Source organism: Nannobrachium achirus (genome assembly GCF_963921795.1).
Source record: "Nannobrachium achirus genome assembly, chromosome: 7".
Classification (NCBI taxonomy): Eukaryota; Metazoa; Chordata; class Actinopteri; order Myctophiformes; family Myctophidae; genus Nannobrachium; species Nannobrachium achirus.
In genome coordinates, this window is record NC_137816.1 from 17644502 (window position 1) to 17659501 (window position 15000).

Sequence of the window (15000 nt, forward strand, 5' to 3'; positions counted from 1 at the left end):
TGGGCCAAAATGCCTAACATTGAGCTTGACACTGAAACGTTCTTAACACCTTAAGTGTTTATTGATCACTAGTGTGCATGTGTGTGTTTTGTTTACATGTGTGTGTCAGGTAAGGAGAAAAGTGAGAAGTTAGGAACATATGTGGGACAGTATTTTTCCACATCAAGTGAAGACAGCCTAGGTCATGTGCATACACACAGTCAGTGGTGCAAACATACGCGCACACATACACACACAGAGTGGAGTCAAGTTTCTTCAAGGATCCGCCTCTCTGTGACGCCTTGAGCACATTATTGTTGTGGCAAGTAGCAATGCAAATAATAGAGTGAGTGTGTGAAAGAGAGAGTGAACTACAGAGGCAGGCTTTGAAAATGGAGATAGAAAGGTAGAGAGAGAGAGATCTGCAGAGAGAAAAAGCCCAGCTACCCACAGCTCTTGTTTCCAACCCAAACGAGGCCCCAGACCTTGTCAGGTCAGAGGTGTGTTGAGGGGACAACATGGCCTTTACACAAGACAGTCTGACCTAGCCTGACTGCAAGCGACAGACTCAATCACACACTTCGTTTTGGGATTGAGTCTGAGCCTGGGGACGGAGATTCTACTTCAGCGGGGGCGGGGTAAAGCCTATTGACATCACACACACACATACACACACACACACACACGCTTAGAGCCCCCGACGGCGAGTCACGGCGACGTGGCGTGACATTGCAAAAATATGTTATTTCTCATAACATATTATATGACTGCATGTTTACGTGGTATTACATGGTATTACAACGTAATGAAACGGCACTATTGTATAGTTTATTAAAATAATTCGAGTCGAGTCTGACTCCGCCATGACAGTTTTCACGGACCAATCAGAGTCCACTAGCGGCTCACGTGGGCAGAAGAGCACCAATCAGAGTCCACTACGCACTCTCACGTGGACAGAACAGCTCCGAAGGGAGGGGGCTGGGACCGGACCAGCCTACCACGTGCCTCAAGTCTACAGCCCTGATTGGCCCATTCAATGCGCCCGCTCTTTGGGCGCGCTTGAAATAGAATAAAATATCTCCGGGTTCAGTCCACACTACACACCACCCACCAACAGGGGGTGGTGATGTGCGGACTGAAGTATCAGGCTAAGTCTAATTCATTATATTCTATTTAATTGCTTTTAAATACAGTAGATGACATGTATTTATAATTCATTGCAAATACTACAATGAATGGTGTGCTTACAGTAATAGTGTAGCCTACAGTATCTCTGTAGCCATTAAACGAAACGGGTTTCTTACATTGATGCTCCTACATCATGCAAGCACCAGTTAAAGTTACTTTCCATCCCTCATATACTGTGTGCACAGTGTACATCCCATAACCCACACACTGCACATCATTTTGGAGCTCATATCTTTGAACGGGTAAGGGCTAGTTTTAAATAATAGCTTGCTGGCTACACTTTGTTTCCGCCAAATGTTTTCCCCAGAAGAGGGACACTAGCACTCATGTGGTTAAGTTAAATTATTTGTCTGACTACTTTGACAGGACGTCACAGGAACAAAAGTGGGAATATGTCTGCCCAGTGTAGTACTAGTTGAAGAAGTCAGATTGTCATTGACACCCACCAACTACTCATCACTATCTGGTGGGATTTTCATATTGTTGTGAGATTATGTGAGACATAATTTGAGCATTTGACTCATATGAGTCCGTCTTTACACTCCATCTTTACTGTAACTGAAGAAAATATGTGGTGATGTAGCTCTTACACAACCCTGTGCTCATTTCCTGTGGAGTCAACCCGGGGGAGTTTTGAATTGGCTAATAACTTCTCAAATTTGTTTTAAGCAACTTGAACTCTTTGCCTTATTTTGGGTGGCCAGCAGACAAATACAATTACATTGTGAAGAATTATTTCCAAATGCGATTTGACCAAGGTCAGATGCCCAGCTGCATTATATTACCACTTCACTATCAGTTCTAAATACATTTACTCAGTAGAAAGAGTGGTGGAGAGAGATAAGGAGTGTCTGGTTAACATTGTGTTTGCGCGCGTGCGACGTGCGTGCGCAAGCGTGCATGCGTACGTGCGTGCGTGTGTGGGCTGTAGGACATACATAATTCAAATGACAGATGCTTTGGGGAGGTAGTTTAATATCCAGGAAGGAGTTGAGTCACTGGCTCATTGATGTTGTAAACCAGGAAGTTGCAGTACACCAGCAGCACCATGTGTCACTCACTGCATAATCCCTGTGTATGTTTATTCTCTCACGTCCTCCGAGTTCACCCACCTGATCACTGGTCACTCCACTGAAGACTACTCGTTAACCACTTATACCCTACAGAGACGCCCAAGGTTTATGATAGGCACCTCTTTTTTCCCTTTTTTGTTCTTCTCTTTTGTTGTACCTATACACCAAATGTATTCACCAAAAATAGCCAATCTACAAGCTGTTCTTGTAGTACTAGGGTTCAAACCAGTGGTTTTCTAAGTGGGGACTGCCACGAGGCAACAAACAAAACAAAACAAACACTTACATGGTGTCTCTGTTTTAGTCATGTTACAATTGTCAATTCTTTTCATTAAGATAAATGAATTAAAAAGCAGATCTACAAGCTCACTGATTGGCTATTTTCACTATTGAATTTTATTATATTTGATTATTTATATATATATATATATATATATATATATATATAAAGTGAAGGAGCTGGGCCACGGCCAGAGGCTATGGATATTTGGGGTCCTCTGCATAGAAATGTATGGGAACAAACATATGGGTTGACTATAAACTATGGGTTGGGACTATGTTAACAGGTGCTATTATTACTATGTTAACAGGTGCTATTATTAGCACCTTCTTTGCAGTGTGTTCAGGCCCAGGGGGTTAGTTAGTTAATGTAGTCGTGGGGTCCCAAGGTGAAAGATCATGATCTTCAATGAACATGTGTTAATTTGCCTGAGTTGGCATTGACACTTGGCACATTAACACTATATGGGGATTGTAACACCCATAACTGTTAATAAGGGGACTGCTTCTCAGCACCATGACAGATATCCACAGCACATACCAGAGGATTAGTTGTGTGAAGATGCCACTTAAGGCCTTGCGTGGATGAATGTCAGTGTATTTCTGTCTGTGATAGCAAAACACTGCTACAAGTACTAACAGTACAAAAATGGCAGTGGAGGTACGAAAAAGTAAATTCAATTGGTCTCATACTGTATATGACCTGAACATTATATTCCATGCATGTCCAATAACAACCTCCGGCACTGTCCTTCGACATCACCCCAAGATGTTGACAACATTTAAGACCGCTATGCTAAAGCCTGCGGTATCAATTAAATGCCATCATCAGTCTTTAGTCTACAGCAAGTACAACTTGCATTTCACATGGTCCCGAAACAAGGCCATTGTACTGGCCTAAACAGGAAACACAGTTAATGTGTGACACTCAAAACGGAAGAAGCAGAATTCCACAGTGACGTGTGTTTATGAGTGTGTGTGTGTGTGTGTGTGTGTGTGTGTGTGTGTGTGTGTGTGTGTGTGTGTGTGTGTGTGTGTGTGTGTGTGTGTGTGTGTGTGTGTGTGTGTGTGTGTGTGTAAGCATGTGTACGTGCATGCCTGTGAGTGTGCATTTGAGCCTGATGATGGCTTATGTGCGTCAATCCAGAAGTCGCCAATCCTTTATTTGCTGTATGATAATGTGCTATGATGCAACAATGGATTTCACCATGTAGGTCTATATATTTTATATCTTACCCCGTAAGTCAAACAGCTGAAACTGTGGATGTGTGGCTCCCATATTCTACACAATGGACATGTTCAGCGAGCCAGTCTGATTGGTCAATGAGACGTTCCTATAAAACTATCTAGCTGTGCTTTATCAGAAATTGGTATGATTGTTTGAAGCCGTGATAAGTGGAACAACACTTTTTTCAGTTGTATGTGGCCTACTTCATTTTTGTTAAACGACACTTTGTGTGACAAAATAATAATAATAAATCAGCTATTTAGTAGTCCACTATTCTGTTTTCAGTTTTCCAACCTATAGTTACAATGCATACACCACCAATTTAACTATGTTACAACTCCTGTTCTTTCTGGTCTCTCGTGTGTCATACACTTACATACTGATGATGTGTTTTTTATTATGTCTGACTATTTGTCAGTACATACAGACACAGTACTTCACTGAGGAAGTCTGTGGTTGATGAGGAGTCCAGACATAGCATGCACCTTTGACCCTAGCCTAGAGGAAGCTTTCTTCTTGACCACGGTCATTAAATACCAACAACTTCTACATACCATCTCTGAGCTGGGCTACAGGTGCATACTATTTGTTTGGCAGCCCCACAGACTGGTTGTTAGAGGGTTTCAACAACCTGAGATTGACCGAATTCACGTTACGCAACTTCCTGGTGCTGACGTCACGGTTGACGGGGAAACCCTACTAAAAGCCAATAGAGTTAACACAGAAATCGCAAATTTAATGCAATTTCCGAATAGTAAGGTATAAAATACGGCTAGCATGATCAAGAAGACAAGATAGTAAAAGACACAAAGCGTTATAATTTACTTTACCGTTCGAAATAATGATTTGTTGCCTTTAAGTCCAGCAATTTCTGTGTTAGTTTACCCTTCAAAGCTGACATCAGCACCAGGAAGTTGCTGAGAAATTGTGCGTGGGCGGGCCGTGTATAGGGTCTATTCCCCAAAAAGGCTGGAAAAGTACTCTGCTGTCTCTACCATAATTATCAGCCCCCATGTATGCACTTATACCCTTACTGAGTGACATGGCTAATGTATATCATACCTTTGCAATGATTTTGTGAATATAACCTTACTGCAGTGTACACCTATAATATTTGTGTCCTTGTATGCTCTACTTTGTGTAGACATAAATAAATGGTTGGGGTGGGTAGCAGAAGCAGAATTGGTTGTGGGAGTAGCTTTTGCAGTAATAATTCATCATTCTTATTTCTTTCCATCAGATCGACAAGTACCTGTACTCCATGCGTTTCTCTGATGAGACGCTACAGGACATCATGCAGCGGTTTCGCAGGGAGCTGACCGGTGGATTGGGTCGTGACACCAACCACACTGCCACGCTGAAGATGCTGCCGACGTTTGTTCGTTCAATCCCTGATGGCTCAGGTAAGGATTTCCAATGCTAACCCCAACCCTGTCCCTGCGACTATCGCTGCTCATTACCACTCTGGCACACATTAAATCCCAATAACTAACTACATATTAGCAGAGGTTTTTCTTTAGAAATTTGAGTTTTAGCTCTCAACAACACAAAGAGACTTTCATCTCGTCATCAAACTCATGAATTAAGCTGAACTCAATAGAATTTGTCATTAATGACATCCCCCTTTTCCGAACTCCATGTATTTCACATCCCCTAGTTCAGAATCCACATAGCAGCATCGTAATTTAGTTATTGCCTTGTATATACATTTATTTCTTTACCTGGTTGGTTCTGAGATTGGTTCTGGGGTATCGACCTACCTTGAACATTACTGCAAGTGCTCTGATGAAGGCTCATCTGAAGTGTTCTTGTTGGTGTGTGCCAATAAAAAGTGGAAATATGAGTACTTCCACTAATTTAAAGTTTTGGATGCGCTACCTTTTTGGATTTTTTAATTCCTACTTTTATGTACGTATACTGGACTTTAGGTCTAGCACTCCACTGAGAAACCCCAATGCTGATGCGCATCCTCTTTCTCTTATTTAATTACTGCAAGTGGATTAGATGTATCCATGCAGACTGTGTCTGCCTTCTCAGTCAGCCTGGTCATGGACAGACTATACAGGGCACTCTGCCATGATTTCCCCCATAGGCCTTCACAATTTTTCATAATTTGTTCTTGTTAGTGGTTTTGGAATGTTCAGACAAGCATACAGTACAATAACAAGGGATAGTGAGATTTATTTTAACAACATTAACAGTTGTTAACGTTAAACATTTTAAGAAAGTAGGACAAGGCCACAGTGTCACAGAGGGAATTCCTCAAACCTCCCATATTCAAACATCAAGGAACAGGATATGCAAAAAGTGGCAACTTTAACAAAGTGTGTTGAGCTACTGACTTCCTGCATAATTGCAAAACCACATAATTTATGACTTAACCATGTTTTGTAAACCCTGGTTCTCATTGTTCCTTGAATGTGACATCTGATATTTTTGCGGGTCTCAGATCCTATACGCAGGATTGAACCATTATTCTCCTTGAGATCTAATTGTTCTGGCAGAATAGGAAGTGTCTTCCTCTTCTTCCTTAGTAAAACATTTATCTCTAAAATCAATGTCAGTTTCTACCCAAACAACATCCTACAGTATATTAAATTGGCTTCTGCTGACCTAACCATAATGAGACATGAGGGGATATTATGTAGTGGATGATCAGTCCACACTTGCACCACAGGGGGATAGACAAGACTAACATTTAAACTACAAATAACATAAACTACTAAAGCACTCATATTAACTATTGAAATTACAGTGCAACTGAAATATCCAAAACACTTTTATTCAAAAAAATCTAATAGTAAATTCAAACTAACAAACCCCTGCCCCTCCCCATAATCAAAGGGAACATGGTCCAATTAACCCATCAGCTGGACTGACAACTCAAAGAAAACTAAAATGCTATTGAATGACTTCTGTTAAATCAGCTTGACCCTGACAAAGGTTAACTAAATTTATATGCACCCAAATCAGTAACCTTTCCATCAAACTGGCAGTAAACATATGTCATTTAACCAGTTCTGTGTAGTCATTGCAGGCCAAAGTCATTGCAGGCCAAAGATGGGGCCGAGCACTCTGTTTATTCGCCTGTCCGTGTGTGTCCGTGTATGTGTCTGTCCGTCTGTCTGTGGACCGCTCATCTCCGGCACCGCTGGCCCGATCAACGTGAAACATAGTTTGTCCAAACATCTCACAAATCTGCACACATCATGTCTATAGTCATGTCATCAAGACGAACGTGCCAGATTCTGACATCTGACATCACTGTGATGTCAGGGGACACACACTAATAGAATCCCTTTCATGCCCATATATGGAGATCCCTGATGTCATCAATATTAAGCCCATATCTAACATGACTTCATATGGGAATGCCCATATATAGAGCCCATATCTGTGTGGCTGGTTCTACAGACAGGGATCTCCATGTCAGATGCAGACGTCATAGGACTTTCACATAACGAATAATAAGCATGTTTGGGGTCTCACAGCATATCTCCATATACAGTACATGGATCTCCATATATGGGTACCAGGGGACAGGGGTCTCCATCTCCATATATGGGTAACTGGTCGGATATACATCACTGGCCAGATGGCCAAGACATGGTGCGACCTCGCCCTGCCCTTAGGCATCTTACTGGTATGTGACTGCAAGTGTGGCCAACACATACTTGCTTATGATGCGTCCTTTGGTGTTCTTCATCCACTGCATCCACTGGAGGGATTTAAGACATTGGCTGGGTTTCCCAAAGCGATTTTTAGCCCATCGTAAGCCCATCGTATAGCTCACGCATGGTCGTATGCCCCGATCGTCATGTTCCTGTGTTGAAATGGGTTTGGGCAGAACGACTTATTTAGCCCCCTACAACTACACCATCATTTAGATTTCACAAACAAAGTGCTTAATAAAGTCTCACACCTGTCTAAATACGGTACGGCATTCTATAATTACCCGTATCCTCCGTTTTCTTTAATAAGAAGCCTTTATCCGATCACTGTCTGTTTATCTCAATGGGGTTGGTGCGCATGAGGAACACCAAGAAATACATGGGAAAACAGAACGCGATCAGATAAAAAGGCTTCTTATTAAAGAACACGGAGGATACGGGTAATTATAGAATGCTGTACCGTATTTAGACAGGAGTGAGACTTTACTAAGCACTTTGTGAAATCTGAATGTTGGTGTAGTTGTAAGGGGCTAAATAAATCGCTCTGCCCCAACCCATGTAAACGCGGGCGGGAACATGACAGTCGGGGCTTGGTCTCTATGACCATGCGTGAGCTACGATGGGCTAAAATCGTTTTGGGAAACTCGGCCATTGACTCTTCCCTCAGATGAGCAGGACTCCTGCTCATCCATGTGGTACGAAGAATGCCAGCCAGGTCTGCAAGTGTTAGTTCTCTGCTGGTTTCACTCTCAGTGCACCCTCCAGTGGGTCAACATATTCTCACCTCCAAAGCGTCAGACAACTGCTTGCTCCTCTGGATCCGACTGTGTTCCACGCGATCCTCTTCCTCTGCCACCATTCATGGCTCATCAGTGGGGGTTGGCAAGGGGAAAAAAAGTGCTCTCTACCGACTGATGCCACCGCTGCTGCCCTTATGTCAGGGACGAGTTGGTTGGTGAGAGAGAAAGAGATAGGGAGTTTCTTTAGTAATCTCTTTTTTGTCTTTTATTTTTTCGGACACAAATTTTACTAGAAAAGTGTGCTGCTCCGAGCACAGGTCTTCACCAGGCCAGGTTGCCTACCCAGGGCCCGCAAACTTTGGAAGGCAGTCATAGCCACTTGGAATGGGATTTGAAAAATCCCAGACAAGAAATCTTGGGCTAGCTTAGTATCTCTCTGTCTCTCTCTGTTGCAATGTCTTATCTTTTTCCGTATCTCACACTCTCACTCTCTGCCGTGTCTCTCTCTTAGATGCAGTCAGAAAATATACTGTACACATTTACACACAGTCACACATACACACAGCTATGCATGCACATGGGCACGTTCACTCTTTCTCAGGCAATCACACACACACACACACACACACACACACACACACACACACACACACACACACACACACACACACACACACACACACACACACACACACACACACACACACACACACACTCAGAGGCGGATACAGACATACCCTTCCTTCATCCCATCAAAGATTAGTGCTAATCCTGCTGCCATGGTTACAGTGACACTGTGCGTAGAGTTGGTCTAGGGTAACTAGGGTTACTAGTCTAGTAGTAACAAGCTGATTTTACACAAAGTTTGTACTCTCAGACAAAGACAAAATGTTAATACATAAGTTATAACCAGGATTTTGTTCGTGTAATACAGTGGTTGTCTAGCTTCTGTACATGAGTATTGAGTGCATAGAGTACATAGTCCTTTTAGTGGTAGTAGTAAACACAATGACATTCTAACTCTCTCAACTCTCATTTCCTCGCTGTTATGTGTTTACATTCCTCTTTGATAAGTAAGCGTGCTCTGACTTGACAAAATATTCCTGGCCTTGTGTTCCCTCCTGCACACACTGTTCTGACGCAAAGCATAAAAAAAAAAATAGAAAATTCATACCATCCATCGGAATGCCAAGATAAGTGTCAAATGTATTTACTTTAGTTTAGTTAAGTTTTAGTTTTTAAGTGAATACTCTGTCTCAGTCTTAACAGTATTTAGGCTTTATAGACAGCAGATGTAGCAATGGACCATTATGCTTGTAATGCTGCATACTGTACAGTATGTCTTAATGAACCCTAGCATCTCAACGTGTTACATGGCGACACGTGTGCTTGTAGATCAGTTATTTTTGGCATAGAGATTTGTTGTAGAGGGGAAATAGGAGGGGGATCCTGTTCCACAAATTATTTAGGGTGTAAGTGGTTAAACAAAGTGTAGTTTTTTATAAACTTATAGTGGGTCCACATGCCATTGCTTTAGGCTGAGCTTTGATACAGTATGTGATATGATATGAAGATACATAACTAGGAGCCACTTGTGACATTTCAACTATCATATCTGCCATGAAGTGATGGGCTCTTATCAAGAGTTGATACAATATCCTGCCGTGAGTTGTGATAAGGAATGCAGTAGTCATATTATTGGACTGATAAGAAGCAGTAAAAGTGTTAACGTCTTTCCAGGTGTTATACTGTAATAACATAACAGCATTTACACTTCCTCTTGCACTCGCACGTAAGGACGATTTGTCACATTTATATTTTTACTCTAGTGGTTTGTTCCAACTAAAACACCAGGTGATGACAGGCTGATGGCCGCTGAGATGTCCCTGAGGCTATAAGATATTATAATACGAGCTTTCATTGACACTCGAAAAAGATAGAGTCCGCAACACTGGTAATACTCAGCTCTGCTTTATTGCTTCAACGTTTCGATCCGTTTGGATCTTCTTCAGGAATCATTGACACTCCCCATACTTTCACTTTGTTCATAGACCGCACCTTGTTGTTGTCTCCACCAGCCGAAGGCATGGGGGAGAGTATGTTTTTTACAACACTGATTTCAGAACAGAATGTTTTGAGAGCTGTGTGTGGTTTTGGTTGAATTTATAGCAGACACGCTCCACTCACCCTGTTTAGCACATTAACCATAAGCCCTATGTTATACTTTATCGTACGTCAGCTTCGCTAGATGAAAATATATGATCTATAAGCACATTGTTCACCTATAACGACATGCCAGGGATGCCAGGTTGAAAATGGTTAAAACCCAACACAAAATTACTGCAAGCTGTCATTTCTGTGTCTTTCTTTCATCCAGTTTATGGTGGAAAGAGATGCCCCCTCTGTATATGCCAGTAAGAATTTTGATCATGAACTCACCACTTTGTTGTCTCTATACTCCACAGAGAAGGGAGACTTCATAGCGTTGGATTTGGGAGGCAGTGCCTTCAGGATTCTTCGTGTCAGAGTGAGCCACGAGAAGAAACAGACAGTGCAGATGGACAGTCAGGTCTACGACACACCTGAAGATATCATGTGTGGCACTGGTACAAGAGTAGGTATAATGACACATGAAAAATGACACATGATGACACCTAAAAACACGCACGCACGCGTGTGCACACACACACACACACACACACACACACTAGGGCATTAACGACTTGGGATTTTTGCAAGTCGACTCGACTCAGTAAAAAGTTGAGTTGAAGTCGACTTTATCGTCTGATGACATCATCACATTGACGGGGGGGGGGGGGGGGGGGGCTGAACGGGGGACAATACACGAAAATGACTTACCTCTGGACTTCATAGAATGGCCTTTCTCCCTTTATAAGGCTTTTGTTTTGATGTTAATATTATAGATTCCACTGCAACCAGCATCATTGAATAATGACATCATTCTGCCCTTGACAATAAGCAATCCTACTGTTTGAATGCTGTACACACGCACACATGGAGCAAAAATAATGATAGAAAAAATACAAAGAACTTTTTTGTTTAATTTCGACTTTTTGACTTTCCCTGGTGGGAGTCGACTTGTGTAATAAAGTCGACTGGGTCCCTAACCCTAACTTTTTGGTTAATGCCCTAACACACACACACACACACACACACACACACACACACACACACACACACACACACACACACACACACACACACACACACACTAAGCATGGGATGATATGATATGATATGAAAATGTCATTTAAAGATTATGCTGGCCAAAATAATTGTGACATTTTCCAGATAATCATCAAAATATGCTTAAACCTCAATAAGGTATACTGGAATCACCTTTTTTACCTTAGATTTAGTTAAGGAACTAATATTTGTATTGCATCATAGGACACTTATCTAGTACAGATTCAGGCTCACCCAGCAGGTTATCCCAATGAGAGAACGAATCCCATTAATAAAATAATTATCTACCTATCAACCTGTTAGATGCACAGTAAATTGATAACTTTTTTTGTTTTCAGATTAGGTACAGCAAAGACAGACAGCAGAATGAATGCAAAAATAAAATGAAATCATACAATAAAGTAATCCTAAATTCTCAGAAGGAAGGTGCGAGCTTGCAGATCAGTTTTTCAAGAAGAGTCTCTCTCATTTAGCCTAATTATACTTGTCGCGACAACGTATAATAACTCCCTGCAACCCTCCTACTCTTCCACTTCCCAGCTGTTCGACCATGTGGCAGAGTGTCTCGGCGACTTCATGGAGAAACAGAACATCAAAGACAAGAAACTCCCCGTCGGATTTACCTTCTCCTTCCCCGTCCGGCAGACCAAACTAGATGAGGTAAGGTCAAACAAGACAAGACAAGATAAGACAGACGAGATGGAATGTAAACTTGGGTTGTACTTTGTTTACCATGGAGTCAGTGTTTTAATATCCTGCTTTCTGACATGCTGTATTGGTTATGCGTTTTGGAATGGACTCAGTTGTGTAACAAACAACCTCCGCCACCCCTTCTCTCCCTCCCCTCTGTCCTTAGGGAACCCTGTTAACATGGACCAAGCGTTTTAAGGCCAGTGGAGTGGAGGGAATGGACGTGGTCAAGCTGCTCAACAAGGCCATTAAGAAACGTGGAGTGAGTCTTCTCTCTTCATAGAGTACATGGCAGCATTTGGTCACCTGTAATTTTCTGTTGCCCACAGACAAGTCCTCAAAGATATTCACTCAGTAAATGAGTAACGTTATGATATGTGTCTGTTTCTTTATAATCAAGCCATGCATGGCAAGGCAAGGCAAGTTTATGTGATTAACCCATTTAGGCCTAGAATTAGAAGGATTCAAAAGACACTTATAGAATCGGGTCAAAATTCTAATGTTCACGACTTTTCAAAAATAGCAGATCTACGAGCTCGCAGCGCGGCACTCGGTGCCGCGCTGTGAGCTTGTATATCTGCTATTTTTCAATAGTTAAAGCATAAAATAATGATACACAAAATGTGTACCCGTTCTAAATAGGTTAACTTAGTGGTGTATGTGTGGCTTGTGTGTTTACATGTAATTGTGTGTTCTCTAGGACTACGAGGCTGATATCATGGCAGTAGTGAACGACACAGTGGGAACCATGATGACCTGTGGCTTTGATGACCAGCGCTGTGAAGTCGGCATCATCATTGGTACCTGAACATACCAAACTAGCCTTTTTTTAGCAATCACTACACAGTCTCATGTCCTGGTAATGTAAACAGATCCGCACAGCTTCAACTTCCTTGGGCGATACTTCTTGTACATCCACTTACTGTAGGCACTCTCAGTAGCTGTTCTCGCCCAGTGTACCTACCATGCATTACTACATTACTACTATTATATTCCACAACCACACATTAAATAATATTCTTTTCAAATCTTTTTTTATTGAAATGCAGTGTCAGGTTAAGGCAGGTATACAGAGTGATGACACCCCAAATCCCATTCCCATCACAACATTGACACAAAGTAGCATGAGATTTGAAGCTATCATAGAACACAAAATTCTATTATAGAATGAAGAAATTCTATAATATAAAAGGGTAATAAAAGAAAACATTTTCTCCCTTCCGTATTCCCAATTTAGTGTTAAAGCCAATTCCCCAAGCCCTATTACTCTACGCTATATCTATCCCTGCTAATCCCCATAGTAGTCATTGGGAGAGTGAAGACACATTAAATAATATTAATTCAGTACATGTCAAAACTGGCTGTCTGTCAGACCATCATCCATTCATTCATTCATTTGTTTGTTTGTTTGTTTGTTTCTTTCTACAGGTACAGGTACCAATGCGTGCTACATGGAGGAGCTCCGTCACATTCACACAGTGGAGGGAGACGAGGGCAGGATGTGTGTGAATACAGAGTGGGGCGCGTTCGGAGATGACGGCAGGCTGGAAGACATCAGGACAGAGTTTGACAGAGAGATTGACCGGGGATCGCTCAACCCAGGAAAACAACTGTATGTAATACTGAACATCTGTCTGTCTGTGTGTGTCTTCCTTCTCAAACCTTTTTTTTTATTTTTATTTTTTTATGTTTATTCAACTTTCAGCATGATCACAGATGTTTAAAAAAGACAGGTGCCATTAAAAAACACTGAATTATTTTGCTGATTACAATAAAAATCATAAAATCATAAAATGCATTTGCCTATCTAAAAGTCCATATAACCTAAAAACACAAATCTAGAATCCATTATCATTTAAGAGTCTGCACATGTATGGGATTGGTGATTTCTTGTATCTCTCAGTTTTGCATGTTGGAGTGTCCAGGTCGTCTCCATTCCTTGTTTGGCGACCAGAGATCTCCTTCCTGAGGGGGGGTAACCAGTTTCTGAAGTCTGACTTAAACAGCTTCCTTGCAAAGTCCAGACACAGTTGGGTGCGCCTCTCTGCTAGGGTGCACAATGTGAGGGTGCGGAGAGCCTCTGTGTATCCTGAGTATCTCCGGCCAAGTATGATTTTGCAAGCCCGTTTCTGAACTCTTTCCAGTCTTTTAGTCTGGTTGACAGTCAAGGAACTGTGCCAGACTGGGACTGCATACTCCAGCACTGGGCGCACATAGCCTGTGTAGATCGAAACCAATTCTGTGTCTTGAACTCCAAATCAACTCCAAACCTGGAAAATTAAAAATGTATACTGTATATCATAGACCAGTTATTCTATTCCCAAACCTTTCAAAGGTTTCTGAGGCTTTTGTCTCTCTCTCTCTCTCTCTCTCTCACTTTGTTGTAGTTTTGAGAAGCTGGTCAGTGGTATGTACATGGGAGAGCTGGTTCGCCTCATCCTGGTCAAAATGGCTAAGGAGGGCATGTTGTTTGAGGGAAGGATCACGCCGGAGCTCCTCACCAAAGGGAAGATTGAGACCAAGCATGTCTCAGCCATAGAGAAGTAAGTTCATCCTCTTCACTCACGTTGAGCGCATTTGTACATTAATGTTGACAATAGCCCTCTGGTTATTAATAGAGTGCCTGTTGTACCTGTCTGTTACACCCATACTGTGTATGGAGATCTCTATGTGTCTCTGTCTGTCCGTGTAACTTTTATACCCATATGCCAATTAGTCCAGTCCGCAAATCTATGACGTCAATACTATGACGTCTTATTGATGCTACATCAGGGTACTCCACATGTATGTGGATTTGCGGATTCATCTATATGTTTGGGATATCTGCTGATCCGACTGAATTATCACTCAGTGTATATCACTCCCTCGGGTCTTTCGAATTTCAAGTCGATCAGATGGGATTGTGCGAGAGAGTTCGTGAATTTATTGAAGGATGTTCATTCAGA

The 15000-nt window shown here is 41.9% G+C and overlaps 1 protein-coding gene across 3 annotated transcripts in view; it reads left to right on the forward strand.

Moving 5' to 3' along the window:
• Positions 1-15000, forward strand: part of LOC308289024 (hexokinase-1-like) — a gene marked incomplete at its 5' end in the record, with an annotated part of 40236 nt that overhangs the window by 12849 nt on the left and 12387 nt on the right. For all 3 annotated transcript variants that reach the window (XM_080730537.1, XM_080730536.1, XM_080730538.1), the window contains 7 exons: positions 4988-5150; positions 10624-10772; positions 11906-12025; positions 12222-12317; positions 12756-12855; positions 13484-13667; positions 14443-14598. In XM_080730537.1, coding sequence (XP_080586663.1) covers positions 4988-5150; positions 10624-10772; positions 11906-12025; positions 12222-12317; positions 12756-12855; positions 13484-13667; positions 14443-14598 — 968 coding nt within the window. The remainder of the gene's footprint in view (positions 1-4987; positions 5151-10623; positions 10773-11905; positions 12026-12221; positions 12318-12755; positions 12856-13483; positions 13668-14442; positions 14599-15000) is intronic.